The sequence below is a fragment of the Pogona vitticeps genome, chromosome ZW-PAR, assembly GCF_051106095.1.
Source record: "Pogona vitticeps strain Pit_001003342236 chromosome ZW-PAR, PviZW2.1, whole genome shotgun sequence".
In the NCBI taxonomy this organism is placed as follows: domain Eukaryota; kingdom Metazoa; phylum Chordata; class Lepidosauria; order Squamata; family Agamidae; genus Pogona; species Pogona vitticeps.
In genome coordinates, this window is record NC_135800.1 from 10986562 (window position 1) to 11000088 (window position 13527).

General features: G+C 47.7%; 1 protein-coding gene across 1 annotated transcript in view; it reads left to right on the forward strand.

Annotated features, from left to right (window-relative positions):
* CACNA1B (calcium voltage-gated channel subunit alpha1 B) overlaps nucleotides 1–13527 on the forward strand; it is a 239660-nt gene that overhangs the window by 110953 nt on the left and 115180 nt on the right. The window contains 1 exon segment of the mRNA XM_078382858.1: nucleotides 948–1051. Coding sequence (XP_078238984.1) covers nucleotides 948–1051 — 104 coding nt within the window.

The window sequence follows — 13527 nt, forward strand, 5'->3', positions numbered from 1 at the left end:
TGTAACCTGCCTTCACCCAAATGGAAGGACTCCAATATAAGGTGGCTTACAAGATCCTTACAGGTTCTTAAGGCTGTAAGCACGTGCCTTTCGGACAGAAGGTCCCAAGGTCACGCCTGGGTACCATCTCCAGGTAGGGCTGAGAGAGGGAAGAATCCTGAGCAAAACTCTGCCAAGTGCCTGCTGCCAGTCAGCGTTGACATGATTGGGCCAGGTGGCAACGGCTTGACTGCGTGCAAGGCAGCTTCTCTGCCATTGCCCCGTTTTGCCTTCTGGCAAAGTCCACCGAGAGGGGGTGATAGTAATTTCCCTTCTCTAGAGACACAGAGGCCGTAGCAGCCGAGTTGTCTGTGTTGAGCCTTGGGCAATTTTGAGACAGAGGTCCTGTCTCCTCTGTGACACCGGACACCTTCTGTCTGCGTTGTGATGTGTAATACTCTTGACGTATTCAAAGTATTTTCTATTTCCCAGCTCAGTCCTATCTGACGAGCTCCATGTTTGAGCTCGGGCTGGGGGTGGGGTAGCAACAGAGCTGCGTAAACAGTCATCCAGGCATCAAACCATTAAAATATTTTAGCTGAATGCATACAAATCGATTTTGCTTCGTGGCTTCCAGCCGCTAATGAGCAGGACAGGAGTGGGTGACATTCCCTGACCCTTTGAGGAGCAAAGTCAAGTGTATGTGTGTGTGGGGGGGGAGCAGGAGGGGCCATCATCATGCTAAACTCTTCTGGAAGGCTTACAAAGACCTGCCTGGTTTGGGCCCCTTCCCTCTGGGCTCCCAGTAACCAAAAAGCACTGGTGGGATTTCAAGAGGGAGAAATCAGGTCTGAGAGTCCTCGCATCCGTATGGGTACCGTGAAGAGTCTTAAAGCAAAACATTCAGTCTACGACAAATTGAGGCATGCTTTCCCCCCCTTCCACCGCTATTTTTTTTCTTTTTTCAGACCAACGACGCCGCAGGGAATATGTGGAACTGGCTTTACTTCATCCCTCTCATCATTATTGGTTCTTTCTTCATGCTGAACCTGGTGCTTGGTGTCTTGTCAGGGTAAGCCCCCGTTTCTGTTCTTTTCTAAGTGGGTGGCGGTGGCCAAGCCAGGCTGTTGTTGGAAAAACAGGGAGGGGGGGGCTTGTTTTCAGGGTTGTGCGATGCCCTCCTTGGCACGACGCAGGAGCGCCTCTCGGTGGTGCCGCTTGCCATGTGACCGGGTTCACAATGGAGACGCATCTCGACACCTTGTCAATTCGTTGCAATGAGCCATTGCATAGGAAGGGCATCTGGTTTGGCCCCTTAAAGGCTGACGTATTTTATTCGGCTCACGGGCTGCTCAGTGCCCGGATTCGAATGCCCAAGCAGCCTTGCTCGTCTTCAGGGTCTCCCAGGAGTATTGGTTGAACTTCTTTCCTGTTACAAAGAGGCTGGCAAAGAGCATCTGTGTGGTTATGTTCCTGTTGCTGTTTTCTTTCTCAGCTCCTTGCCTGGAATTAAATCCTTGGGGGAACCGTTGTGTTTTAAAATTCCTGTGCCCCCAGAGATGCATTTTTGTGTGTGCCCACGTTGGGTACCCTAGTGAATCAGAAATGGTCTTGGTTTCTGATTTATTTCATTGGGAGAAATCTTTAGCCAATTAAGCAAAGGGATTGTAAGCAGAAATTGATCCTATCTGAGTCCATTTTTATTTTTAAAAATATTTACAATAACAGAACAACAAATACAAAAAAGGCAACTTGCATATCAGCTTAAAGAGAAAAGAAAAAGAAAACACATAAATATGTGCTCCTCACAACCCTCAGGACTAACTTGTATATTTAGTTTACTTTATGTTTTTTAATTACCCCATTTCATTCCAGAAATATTTACCTACAGGGCCCTAACATTTCCGTATTCCTTTTCTAATCTTGACCTCACAGGTTAGTTTATCATTAATAGCCATATTCCACATTTCTTTATACAAAGTTGATTATTATTCTTGAAATTCTTTGCAAATATCACCCTTACAACAGATACTATAATAATAATTAATTCCCTTTCTCCCCTTTTTAGCTAACATTGGACACATTTGTACGCCAATACCCATAATTTTTCTAATCTTTATAAACGTCACCGACAGCCCTTCTTCCTCATTTCACAAGTCCACCACATTTGTAAATGTGTCCCTCCAGCGTAAAGGTGATACAATTTTGTTTAATAAATTCAGTGTCACTGGTGTGACGTGCCACCTCCATACTACTTCATGACAATTTTCTTTACCCCTTATGGACAAATTGTTCAATATTCTTTTACTCCATATTTTATTCCAGTTTTCTCCTTCAATTTCTTTAGTCAAACCTCCTTACCGTACTCTTTAAAACTATTGTTTTGCACCCTGCCCATGTTAACATCTTCTGTAGTACACTTATTGTCCCCTTTCTATTTTTATTCATTTCTATCTTCTCTCTTTTTTCAACCGTTTCCTTAAATGTTGCCTCTGCTCTGCCCCCTCCTTCCTTTATCCTTCATTCCTTTGTCCAGTTTTCCAAGTGAAGTCTGTTTAGCCATGAAATCCCCTCTTCTCCCAATATTTCTTTTATTTGCTCCCTCTTATACGTGTTCTTTACTCAATCTTTTATTATACTCACTCTCTGCTCAGTGGATACATTCTTTGATTTCCTCTTCAGGTCTTTTAAGAAACTCTTTAATTCTGCCACCAGATTAAAAGGAAACATTGGCGGACTCAGTATTCCCTGAACTTTTCCAGTTTATTGACATATTACTTAGAAAAGCATGATCAGTCCTTTTAATCAAGTCTCTGATATTTTCTTTGAAGTCTATCACAAAATTCAAAATCTCTCCAAATTACATTTTAATTATTTGCTATAGTATCTGGAATATGTCTCAAGTGGTTTGCTTTGCAATATAATTTAATATGGGGTAAACCTAAATCTCCCTCATTTCTTTGGTTTATACCTTAACTTTTTATTGATTTTATTTCCATTGCAATTCATGTCAGTCATTGTTTGCCATTCCTTTAGCTCCTTTTCACTAATCTTTATGGGTAAGATCCAAAATAATAATTAAAAAAATTGGGAATAATTTTCATCTTACATAATTTTCATTTTTGCCAAACCAAGATATTTTTAAATTTTGAAATTCCTTGATTTGTTTTTTTAATATCAAAATTCAATTTTGTAATGTAAATTCCAAGTAATAGTTATCCCTAAATATTTAATAATATTATTCGATTTACCCTCAATCTGTCCTTCATTCTTTGCTTCTCCTTGTTATCATAATTTAACAACATAAATTCTGATTTACTCCAGTTTGCCTTTAATGTTGTTACTTCTTCGAGTAAATTTAAATACGGCGGTGCCTTGAGTTGCGAACTTAATCCGTTCCAGAAAATGGTCGTAACTCAAGTTGGTTGTAACTCAAAGCACCATTTCCCATAGGAATACATTGAAACACGATTAATCCGTTCTGGCCATTTTTGGATGTAACTCTAAGCACTAGTTCCCATAAGAAGGAATGCAAAAGCGGTTAATCTGTCCTCTACCACTAAGAGGATACTTTTTAAAAAACCCTAGGATTACCTCTAAGGTTACAAAAAGGACAGGAAAGGAGGGAGGGAATAATGGGGGAAAGCAGCCTCTTTTCCCGTTGTATCTCAAAGCGCCGGTTGCAAGTCAAAGCAAAATGTTGTGACCGGAGCTGGTTTTAACTCAAATTGGTTGCAAGTCAAGATGGTTGTAACTCGAGGCATCCCCTCTACAGAATCTATTGGATCCTGAATTGTTATCAATGTGTCATCTGCAAATAAGTTTATTTTCTTTTTTCTCTATACCCTATTCCTTTTATTTCTTCATCATTCCTAACTGCTTGTCTGGTCAATACAAACAAAGCTGGAGTGAGGGGACCGCCTGGCCACGTTCCTCAGCCTAGAGATATAGTTTCCGTTGTACCACCATTCACTCATGCCGCTGTTGGGTTCTCTGAGCGCAATTGTTGAATAATATCTCTAAATGGAGCACCAGACCCTAAAAAGATCTGGTTAGCATCTTTAATGTACCCAATCAAATTCATGTACATTTGGGGGGAGGCACTGACTGGATATAAATAGGAGTGGCCTGAAAGCAAGTGAAGTAGATTAAGGATGGGAATATCAGAGGTCCAGGTTTTCACTGAACTATGAACTCACTGGGTAAACCTGGGTGGGTCCCTTTTTCAGTCTGGACATATGAATTTTGCAGAGATGCATTTTATGCAAATGAACGTGTGCTGGTGGGTGGCATGCTTTGTCCCCTTCCTGGATGGTGGACTTGAAAAATCCCTCGTTGAAGTGTCTCGTTGGCTCAAGACAGCCAAATCAAAGAGGAGAAAGGATTGGAGGAGGATTCTTCTGAGCCCTAAAGAGGAGTCAGTGGCTGGATCAGCGGTGGTGGATGCAGGCAGTCTGCAACAGTGGATCCCGTTTCACGATGGATGGAGACAGAGCCTGCTCCTTCTGGAGATAAATGCCCGCTGTCAGCAGGATCCGGCACTCCTGCCAGTGGGATCCTTTCCAGCGCTCCGGGTCCCCCCTTTTCTAAGCACCCTACTTGGCTTCTTTTGCCATGTATGGGCTTGGATGGACAGCGACTGGGTGGCCAGTCCATGGAGGGTTTTGCTGAAAGATTTCCCTGAGGAGTTGCAGAAGACTGTCAAGAAGGAAAGCTCTTCCACACATTCCCTTGGATTTGGAAGTTCTGTTCTTATTTCCAAGCTGGAGCTTGTGAATGGGGTTCTTTCTGATGTTTTTGAATTTACAGTGGTGCCTCACTAGACGATGATAATCCGTTCCACTGAAATCGCTGTTTAGTGAAATCATTGTCTAGCCAAAAGCATTTCCCCATTGGAATGCATTGAAACCTGTTTAATGCATTCCAGTGGGGAAGAATCGTCGTTGTCTAGCGAAGATCGGCCTTAGGAAAGCCGCTTTGCGAACCGCCGATCAGCTGTTTAAATTGCTGTCTTGCAAAGCTTAGGTCCCGAAAACACCCGTTTTGCGAGTGCAAAGGGAGCTGTCAAAATCGTCGTCTAGTGAAAATTGGTTTGCGAAGCAGGGACCAAACATTGTCCAGCAAAATTCCCCCATAGGAACCACTGTTTTGCGAATCACTATAGCGATCGCAAAAAGTCAATGTCTAGCGAAAAACCGGTCATGCGGGGTAACTGTCTAGCGAGGCACCACTGTATTTGTTTGCACACGTTTGCAAAAGCTTTGAGTTCCTTCAGAGCATTTGCTTCTTTCCCCTGACATGGTATACGAACCACGCATGCGTTCAACTTGACAAATCACTGCAAAAACGCAGCCTCCATGGTGCTCCGTTTATCTTTGGGCATCATCCACGTGGAAACTTGGCTTTGATAGGCTTTCTTAGCTGCTTCTGCTTTGTTTCATCTGTGCGAGGTGGTGCAAAATTCTTTGTTTCTGGAGTCTTGGGGGCGGGGGGGGGTGAATGAGAGAAGTACTGTGGCTGCTGTTTTGATTTTGACAAAAATACCTCGGTGATTTTGGAAATCCAGGATGGTTGCCATTAGAAAACGGGCCCCTCTCTTTCTCTCTTTCTCGCCTCTTTATGTCACCATGAGAGCCTGGTCATCCACAGAAAAACACGTAGAAACTAGAAAGTGATCAACTTGTACCTATAACAGTAACTAATAGCTAATTCTGTTACTGTTATGGATTCTAACCATAACAGTAACTCCAGCGCTCTGGAATAAACAATGACAACTAATTACATTTTAAAAGTTACTTTCCAGAAACTGGTTTAGGCAGCCATGGGGCGAAGGGGACGCACCGCAAAGGAACTAACGTGGGTGAGACCACCTTTGATGTCCTGAGAAAGCACTGCCACCTTTTGGGACCACCAGCTCTTTCCGACGCCGTCTTCGCCTCCCTCCCGTCCTTGTGGGGCACTCTTTGCCAAGCCACTGTGTGGTCATGCCTCTCAGCAGTTGCTCTTGCGCTGAAGAAGGAAGAAGTCCCTCCACTCCCCCAGCTCCTTTGCCATGATATGAATGATGCATCGGTTGCCGAGCCACGCCTTTCTTCTTGAAGCAAGGGGAGTCTTGTGACATCCGTGGGTTTAAGACAGCGTGGCCAGTGTCAACTCGGTGGTCCCCAGGAGGTCTGGACTTGAGCAGGCAGAGGAGGCTTGTTTTCCTTGCAGGCACCTCCCCGATCGGCTGTTTTGGCTTCCTGCTGGCCCCAAGAAACCTCACGTGGCACCCCAGTCGCCCACCCTCAGAGAGCACAGGGTTGGCCCATCATTCGGTTGAAGGAGGCAGCAGCAGCAGCAGCAGCAGCAGCAGAGAGCATCCGAGCCCAGCCTGCTGGTCGTTCCTCTTGGCCCTCTGAGCTCTGTTGCGAATAGGGGAGCGTGTCTCGTGGCCCGGTCTGCTTTGCACCTCCTAAGCCAGGCTTCTGTGGGAAGAGAAGTCTGGTTTAGTAGGTGGAGGATGCTTGCTGGCTTGGAGTTATCCTTCTTGGGGCTGCAAGGTCTGGTCCTCTTGCAGCTGTGGACCCCCTGGAGTCCCTTGCTGGTCTGAAAAGGAACAGGTCTTTGGTTCATACGTCCACCACCACTGGAGGCTTTCGAGAAAAGGTTGGACAGCCACCTGTCCGGGATGGTATGAGGTCTCCTGCCTTGGGCAAGGGTTGGACTAGAAGACCTCCGAGGTCCCTTCCAACCCTATGACAATTCTGTGATTCTGTGATATGACCTATGTGCAATCTCAAGATCTCAGCAAACATGAACAGAAGCTCTGGGAGTTGTCTGTCTTTCCCTTCTGGCCGAACGAGAAAGCAATATAGATGACATCTGATCTCAACATGGCTTCAGGGCTGACTGCCTCGCCCCTAACCCATGCTATGATCTGATGTTATCTCTCTCGATTTCTTGTTCTGCTTATTGGCTAGCGTATTGGATTAAGATGTGACCTATCCTGAATTCAAATTCCTTGAATGTACTATGGAACTCACCTGGGTAACCTTGGGTGAGGCTGATCTGCCTGACCAGGGCTATTGAGAGGCTAAAGCATGGAGGAGCAAAGCGATGTAAATCATTGTTTGCCTCAGGCTCCCACATGACGACAAGGATGTCCAGTGTTTGCCTTGTTTGCAAGTACATCAAGATATTTCTTGGTGCTATAGATGAGAGTTCTTGCAGAGAATGCCCCCCTCTCTCTTTTTTTTGCACAAATGAACCAAAATTCCACAGTTGTTCCAAGTTGTAGTGATTGCTGCTTTGTTTTATTTTGTGGAGTTTTAAAAATTAGAAGCCCTGGATGGGTTGCTTGCATCTTTTTGAACAGTCACCCAGTCTTTTTGTGCTGGCACACTCTGTGTATGGGTTTTTTTTGGGGTGGGGGAGGCTTCTGAAAGGAAAAGGAGATTAGATTTATGTAGAACTGCCTGCACAAATGAGAGAGACCTTGATGGGGGGTGGGAAGCACCCCTTATCTTCCTTTCATGCTGGAGGCAAGGAATTTCAGGATGTTTCTGAATATCTTGGTTGAGATGCTTTGTCATGTTGGTGCTGCCTAGAAAACGAACAATTTAGTGAATAACCTTCACATCCCCATAGCTGTGTCTGCTGTTTTGAACAAACTGGAGAAAAAGAAGGATGCAAATGTAACAACTATATAAACTAATATGCGGTCCTCCTGCAGTTCCTTCCCCCCTGGTCAGTACTTCATCTGGACAGTGCTGTGACACTGATGCTATCGGAGACAAGCCAATATCCTCTCCTTGTTCTCTCTCCTTCCCCTTCCCCTCTCATCCGGCCCATATCTGTTGTCTGTTCCGACATGGTTCGACAAAGAAGATACGGACACGAGAAGCTGGAACGGGTGTGTTGAGTCTCCTTTGAGTTGCTGCAAAGCAGCTAGGGGAACACTAGGCAGTTGCACCTCGTGGGAGCCCCCAGAGAGACTTCCTGTTTGCAAAGGATTTACTGCACCCTGGGAAGGCCAGAGGATAGTGGGAGGGTGCGGGTCTCACCATCACAAGCACAGAGGATAAACTATGGAATCGTTCTCTTTGTCTTGCAAAATAAAATAATAACAACCTACCGTTCAAGTCAATTCTGCTGACCCTTTTCAGGGTTTTCCAGGAAGAGAATGCTCAGAGGTCATCTACCCTTTCCTTCTCCTGGGGGATCCCTGTGCAGCTGGCCCAAGGCCACCCAGGTTGGCTCTCCCCGCAGGAGGCCCAGCAGGGGAATCGAAAGTTCCAACCTCCGGCACTGCAGTCATGCACCTAAATCTGTGAACGATCCAGCCAGTTTGTCTTGCAAAAGGGGTGACAAATTTTGTGTCTGTCTTGGTAAGAGGAGAGAAGACCTTTTGCAAAAAAAAGGGGAGCAAAATAGCAATAGGGGAAAATTGTTTCATGCAAAGAATGCAGATTTGTGCAAAAGGATGATGGCTGATGTTTCAAATCTCCTTCAGTGTTTAAGGATTAGAAGTGCTGGAAGGGCTCCTTGCATCTCAAAAAGAACCGACACTAACTTTGCACCTGGGAGAGTGCGCAAAGGATGGAAACCTTGGCAAGATTAAGAGGGTATCTCAGAGAGCAAATACAACATTTGGACTGAGTCCTGAAGCAGATGGATGGCCTCCCTGACATCGTATCAACCAGCCTCTGCTGGAAAAAGGGAAGAGTGATCAACAGGCAGCGCCCTGCTTTATCCGAGGTCCCAGTTTGCATTCTTGGCATTTCAGATGAAAAGAATGAGGTCATTAGAAGGATGAAGAAAACGTTTTCTGAAGGGGCCGGAGACCTGCCACCGATTAGAGCCAACGTTACTTGGCCTGACAGACTAGTATATGCATTAACTACATTTATATCCCATCTTCCCTGTACGAGCACAGTGGTTCCCAACCTTGGGTCCACCGGTGTTCTTAGACTGGAACTCCCAGAAGCCTTCGACACAAGCGGGGCTGCCCAGGATTGCTGGGAGTTGCACTCCAAGAACATCTGGAGACCCAACGGTTGGGAGGTCTGGTCAATGTGGGTCTCGTCCTTTCGACTTTAGTCTCCCAGCAATCCTGCGAGGTGGATCGGGCCAATAAAACGAGACTGGCCCAAGGCCGCCCAGTGTTGAACCTGGATCTCCAGAGTCTACAGTCCAGCCCTTTAACCACCTGCCTGCCTGGGTAGCTCCCAGTGTCCCGCAAGAGCGTGGGCAAACCTCAGACTGGGCAGCCTGCCAATGAATTCATGGATCTGCTCACACTGAAATACGGTGTCTTGGCCAGAGTTGCTTTTCAGGTGCCTTTCTCCTTTGCCAGTTACAAGCAGAGTGCTGTGTAGTCCTGTTTTGGGTTATGCAGTTTTTCTGTACTCTGCCTTTTCTTTCAAACATTAGACCCTGTGGAAGCTCCTTTTTTTTTTTTTTGCAATGGTTGAGAATTTTTTTTTTCAGTTCAGTTTTTTTGATAAGGACCTTCCAAATGTCATCCTCTTCTCCATAAACTCAATAATCTTGGAACTGCAGAGCTGGAAAGGGACCCCAAAGAATCATCCAATCCGGCCCCTCTGCCAAGGAGGGCCCCGTGCGGGCATCAAACTCCCAACCTCTGGCTCCAGTGCCGGAGACCTTAACCACTGAGCGATCCAGCATTTCCATAAAGATCCAAAGTTGTGGTTGTTTTAAAAAAATAGATGTGGGACAAAATAAAATGGATTGATATGCCCATCTAGGCTGGTGGCAGGTGATGGTGAGCCCTTTCAAGTCTGCATGTGAATCCTTAGGCATCTGGCCATGTTTGTGGCATTGAACTAGAGCCGCCCCCTCTTTTTTTCCTTCGGCTGGACTTCTCATCTTTAAGAGTCCCATAACGGGGAGCTATAGCAATAGCCTCTCTATACTGGGAATAGCTGTACCTTTTGCGTTTGACCTGCGCAGACAATTGGAAGTTTTGTTCCATCTGGGGGTTTGTTTTGTTTTGTTTTAAAGAAGAACTCACCAAAATTTCTTGGATAAACTGAACAAATGACATTAAATACAGCCACCTCCCTAATTGTAGTATTAAAGAATGTGCATGGATATTTCATTCTTTCTGTCTTACAAGACTCATTTTTGCAGCTTAGTTTCTCTAAGGGCCAAATGATGTGTTCTCTCCTCCTCGGACAAGAGTTTCCCTCTGGGCACACAGTTCTTCGAAGCGTCGCGCCTCAGAAATCAGACTTGCACCGGAAGCCTGTGCTTGCCTCCGGGTAGCCAGGCTCAAAACAGCAGGAAACGAACATGGGATAGGCAGAGTGAGAGGCCATCATCTGCTCGGTTCAGCCTCTTAACGGGATTTCTGATGATGTGCGCACGGTATCCTCTCTTTCTGCCTGGCCACAGCTCCATGCGTCCCGTGTCCTTTCTGGGCACCCGTCGACATGGTCGGTTACACCTCCGCTACCTGTGGCCCAACGCCTTCTGTGGCTGCTTCTGGCCTCCCTTGCTTGGTTTCCCTCCAGTCTCTTCTCTCTCTCTCTCTCTCTTTCTCTCTCTCTCTCTCTCTCCTGCACTGCGCAGCAACAATAGGTGCCAGTTTTAGCCACCTGCAAAACCTATCCATCTCTCTTGGCCTAGTTTAGTTTCTGCACCTGGAGAATTCAGTTCAGTTCAACATCTGGCTGATTTGCCAGTTCTGAAGGCTGTGTGTGTGTGTGTGTGTGTGTGTGTGTGTGTGTGTGAGAGAGAGAGAGAGAGAGAGAGAGAGAGAGAGAGAGAGAGAGAGAATTTGCTCTTCAGCAAACAGGGCTTGTTGCAGTTGTGCTCCTGGCAGGGACTGCTTGTCGTCTTTTCTGTTAGGAGCCAAATTGCAGATCATGTAACATTTGGGCAAGGGAAAAGGCCTTAAAACACACACACAAACATACACAATGTGTGAGAAATGGTCGTATCATGTTCTCGTTGCTCAACAGGAAGGCTGCTCTTCAGGGCTCCAGCCGGCAACCTCCATGTCGTTCATGTGAGAATGGGGGACAGTAGAGATATTTCTGTCTTGTGAAAGAGCCGGGGGAATGTTGCCATGAATGAGGTGTGCACACGCGCGGGGGAGGCGAATGGTACATTAAGCAAAACGGTGCAAACAGACCCCCTCAGAAGCTGCTGGGCTCTCCTTCGCGGGCGGTTTCTAGACAGGCGCCGGGTGGTCCGCCCTGTTGGGTGCTGTCCATGTCTTTGGTTCTCTTTGGCCCCTCAGCTCCTGCATCTTCTCTGGGTCCCCTCGTCTGATGTTGGCCGGCCTGCCGCTTCTCTGATCCCCTGAATGCTGCTTGTGGGGAAGGAAGAGGGCGCAGCAGCAGCATCAGGAAAAGGGGGTCTTCTCGAACGGCCCCATGGTGTGCATGCCGGGCCTTGTCGTTGTCCGGGGGCGGTCAGGTCCCCCTTCCTCTTCTTGACCAGGAGGCTCAGCTGAGGGACAGTCCCGTCCTCTGGAGCCCTGAACCCGGAAGGGGGAACCTTCCTTTCGAAGAGGGGGAGGGGGAGAGACGGGGGAGTGTGGAGAACGGAAGGGGAGAAGGCGGACAAGGCCAGAGGTTTGCCTCCCGACCAGCCAGCGATGCTGCTGCTCTTGAATGAAAGGAAGAGGGAGGAAGGGGCGGATGAGGGGACAGGGCTGGCTGGTGGCGTCCACGGAGGGAGGGCCAATGGCAGATTTCATCTGAGGAGGATTACGGGTTGGGGGGACGAGGTCGCTCCGGAGCCCTCCCCCTCCCTCCAGGCTAAATGGAAGTGACAGCGTTGACAGGTGGAACGAAGCATGGGCCTGTTGGCGGGCCTTTGTGTTTCCTGCCCGTGTCTGCCTCTTTCTTCCTGACAAGGGAACTGGTGCCTGTAGGGTTTGATCGTGCGAGTGCTTGGGTCAGAGCACGCAGGACAAGAGGCCACAGGAACAATGAGCGATGTGCCGTCAGCCGGCCTCTGCGGCACGGGGACTCAGGGGAAGGGTGGATTTGGGGATTCGTGGAGCAGTTCTGCTGCCCTGAACAGCACAGGTCTTGTGTTGGCCTGTTGCCAGAATCAGGCCCAAGCAGCCCCATACGGGCGAATCTGTGCCTAGGTATGTTGATTTTTCTTCTGGGTGCACTCAGAGAATTGGGTGGGTGGGCTTTTGCTGCCCTTCTGTGGTTTCCCAGCAACTCCAAAGAGCAGCTTCTGTGGCTGTCACATGGGACGTGGAAAGGCAGGCGCCCTACGTGCTCTTTATGGGCCCAACGCTGGACTCTGTAACATACAGGGTGGGATGGCAATGGGGGGGGGGAGATGTGCACATGCCTCATTTGTTCGTGCTAAAGGGCGGAGTGGTTTAACACTGCTGACCGTGTTTTTCTTTCTTGTCTGATTCCCCGCAGGCCAAGTTTCATTCCTGGGGTATTTGCTTTGCAATGAGTGATCCTAATTGTAATTCCCTTTAGGGCTGGCATCCAGGGCCAACGGATCCCCTGAGGCAGTAGAATGTCTTGCTTTTGATCTGAGGCATAATTAAGCGGGTGGTGTAGAGGTAGGCGCTGAAACTCAGTTCATGGTGACAGCCGCCGCCCACGCGGACAAGAGTCGTTTTTTACCTGGCCACTCTCCCCCCCCCCCAGCCCACTTCTGGTTTCCCATTTCCTCTGTTTGTGGGGAGAGAACAGAACCCGGATCCCCAGAGCATACCCACGGCATGGAGGGTGTGTTTCTGTTCCTTGTGCTCCACGGAAAGCAAAGCTGCAAAATGAAAATAAAACCTCACACTGAGGCTTATGGGATGTGCCTGCAGTTCTGAGCGAAGCTGCTTGGAAAAAAGCTTCACCGACCTCTGTGGGGCTCCCGTCAGGCTGCCGAGCTTGGAAAGAGGCCTTCGGGCACATCCTCCCCGTGTGAGATTTTCCAACCCATCTTGTGCAACGTGGTTTGATTCAGCTGTCGCCCTCAGGGACGTGTGTGATGCTCTATTATGCTGATTTATCATTGTGTTATTGTCTCTGCTATGTATAATTTTGGGTGCGATGGTGTTTGAGTTTTGTAAACCACCCAGAGTGTAATGGCTAGATGGGCAGTAGAAATAAAGACATCTCTGATAAAAGCATTTGCAGAAGAGCCTGCTGAAAGATGACATGGTAGCTTCCTCTTTTAAATGTGGTGTTTCAAGCTCCAGGTGGGAAGTGGGAGGCACCATCAAACAGAAGGAAAGAGGTCCACAGCCCCCCTCTCACCATTCTCTCAGCCTTTCCTCATGTGTCTCAAAGGAGAGGAGAATCTTCAAGCCTTGTTAGACCCTCATTTCCCTGTCAATGCAAAGAGGGCTGAGCAATGGTACGCCCATTTTGGCAGATTCTGTCACTTCCCCGGGGGGATACCTGTATTTCAGGAAGGTACACAGAGAGCTGAGCTGACTCCGGCATCGCTGCTCTTCCGCTGCGGACTGTGATACCTCCTCGGGGACAGTGTCTCTCCTGAAGCGGGCAGCTGATCGCCTGCCAAGGGCTCCTCCCCTGTCGTATTCTCTGGAACCCAGAA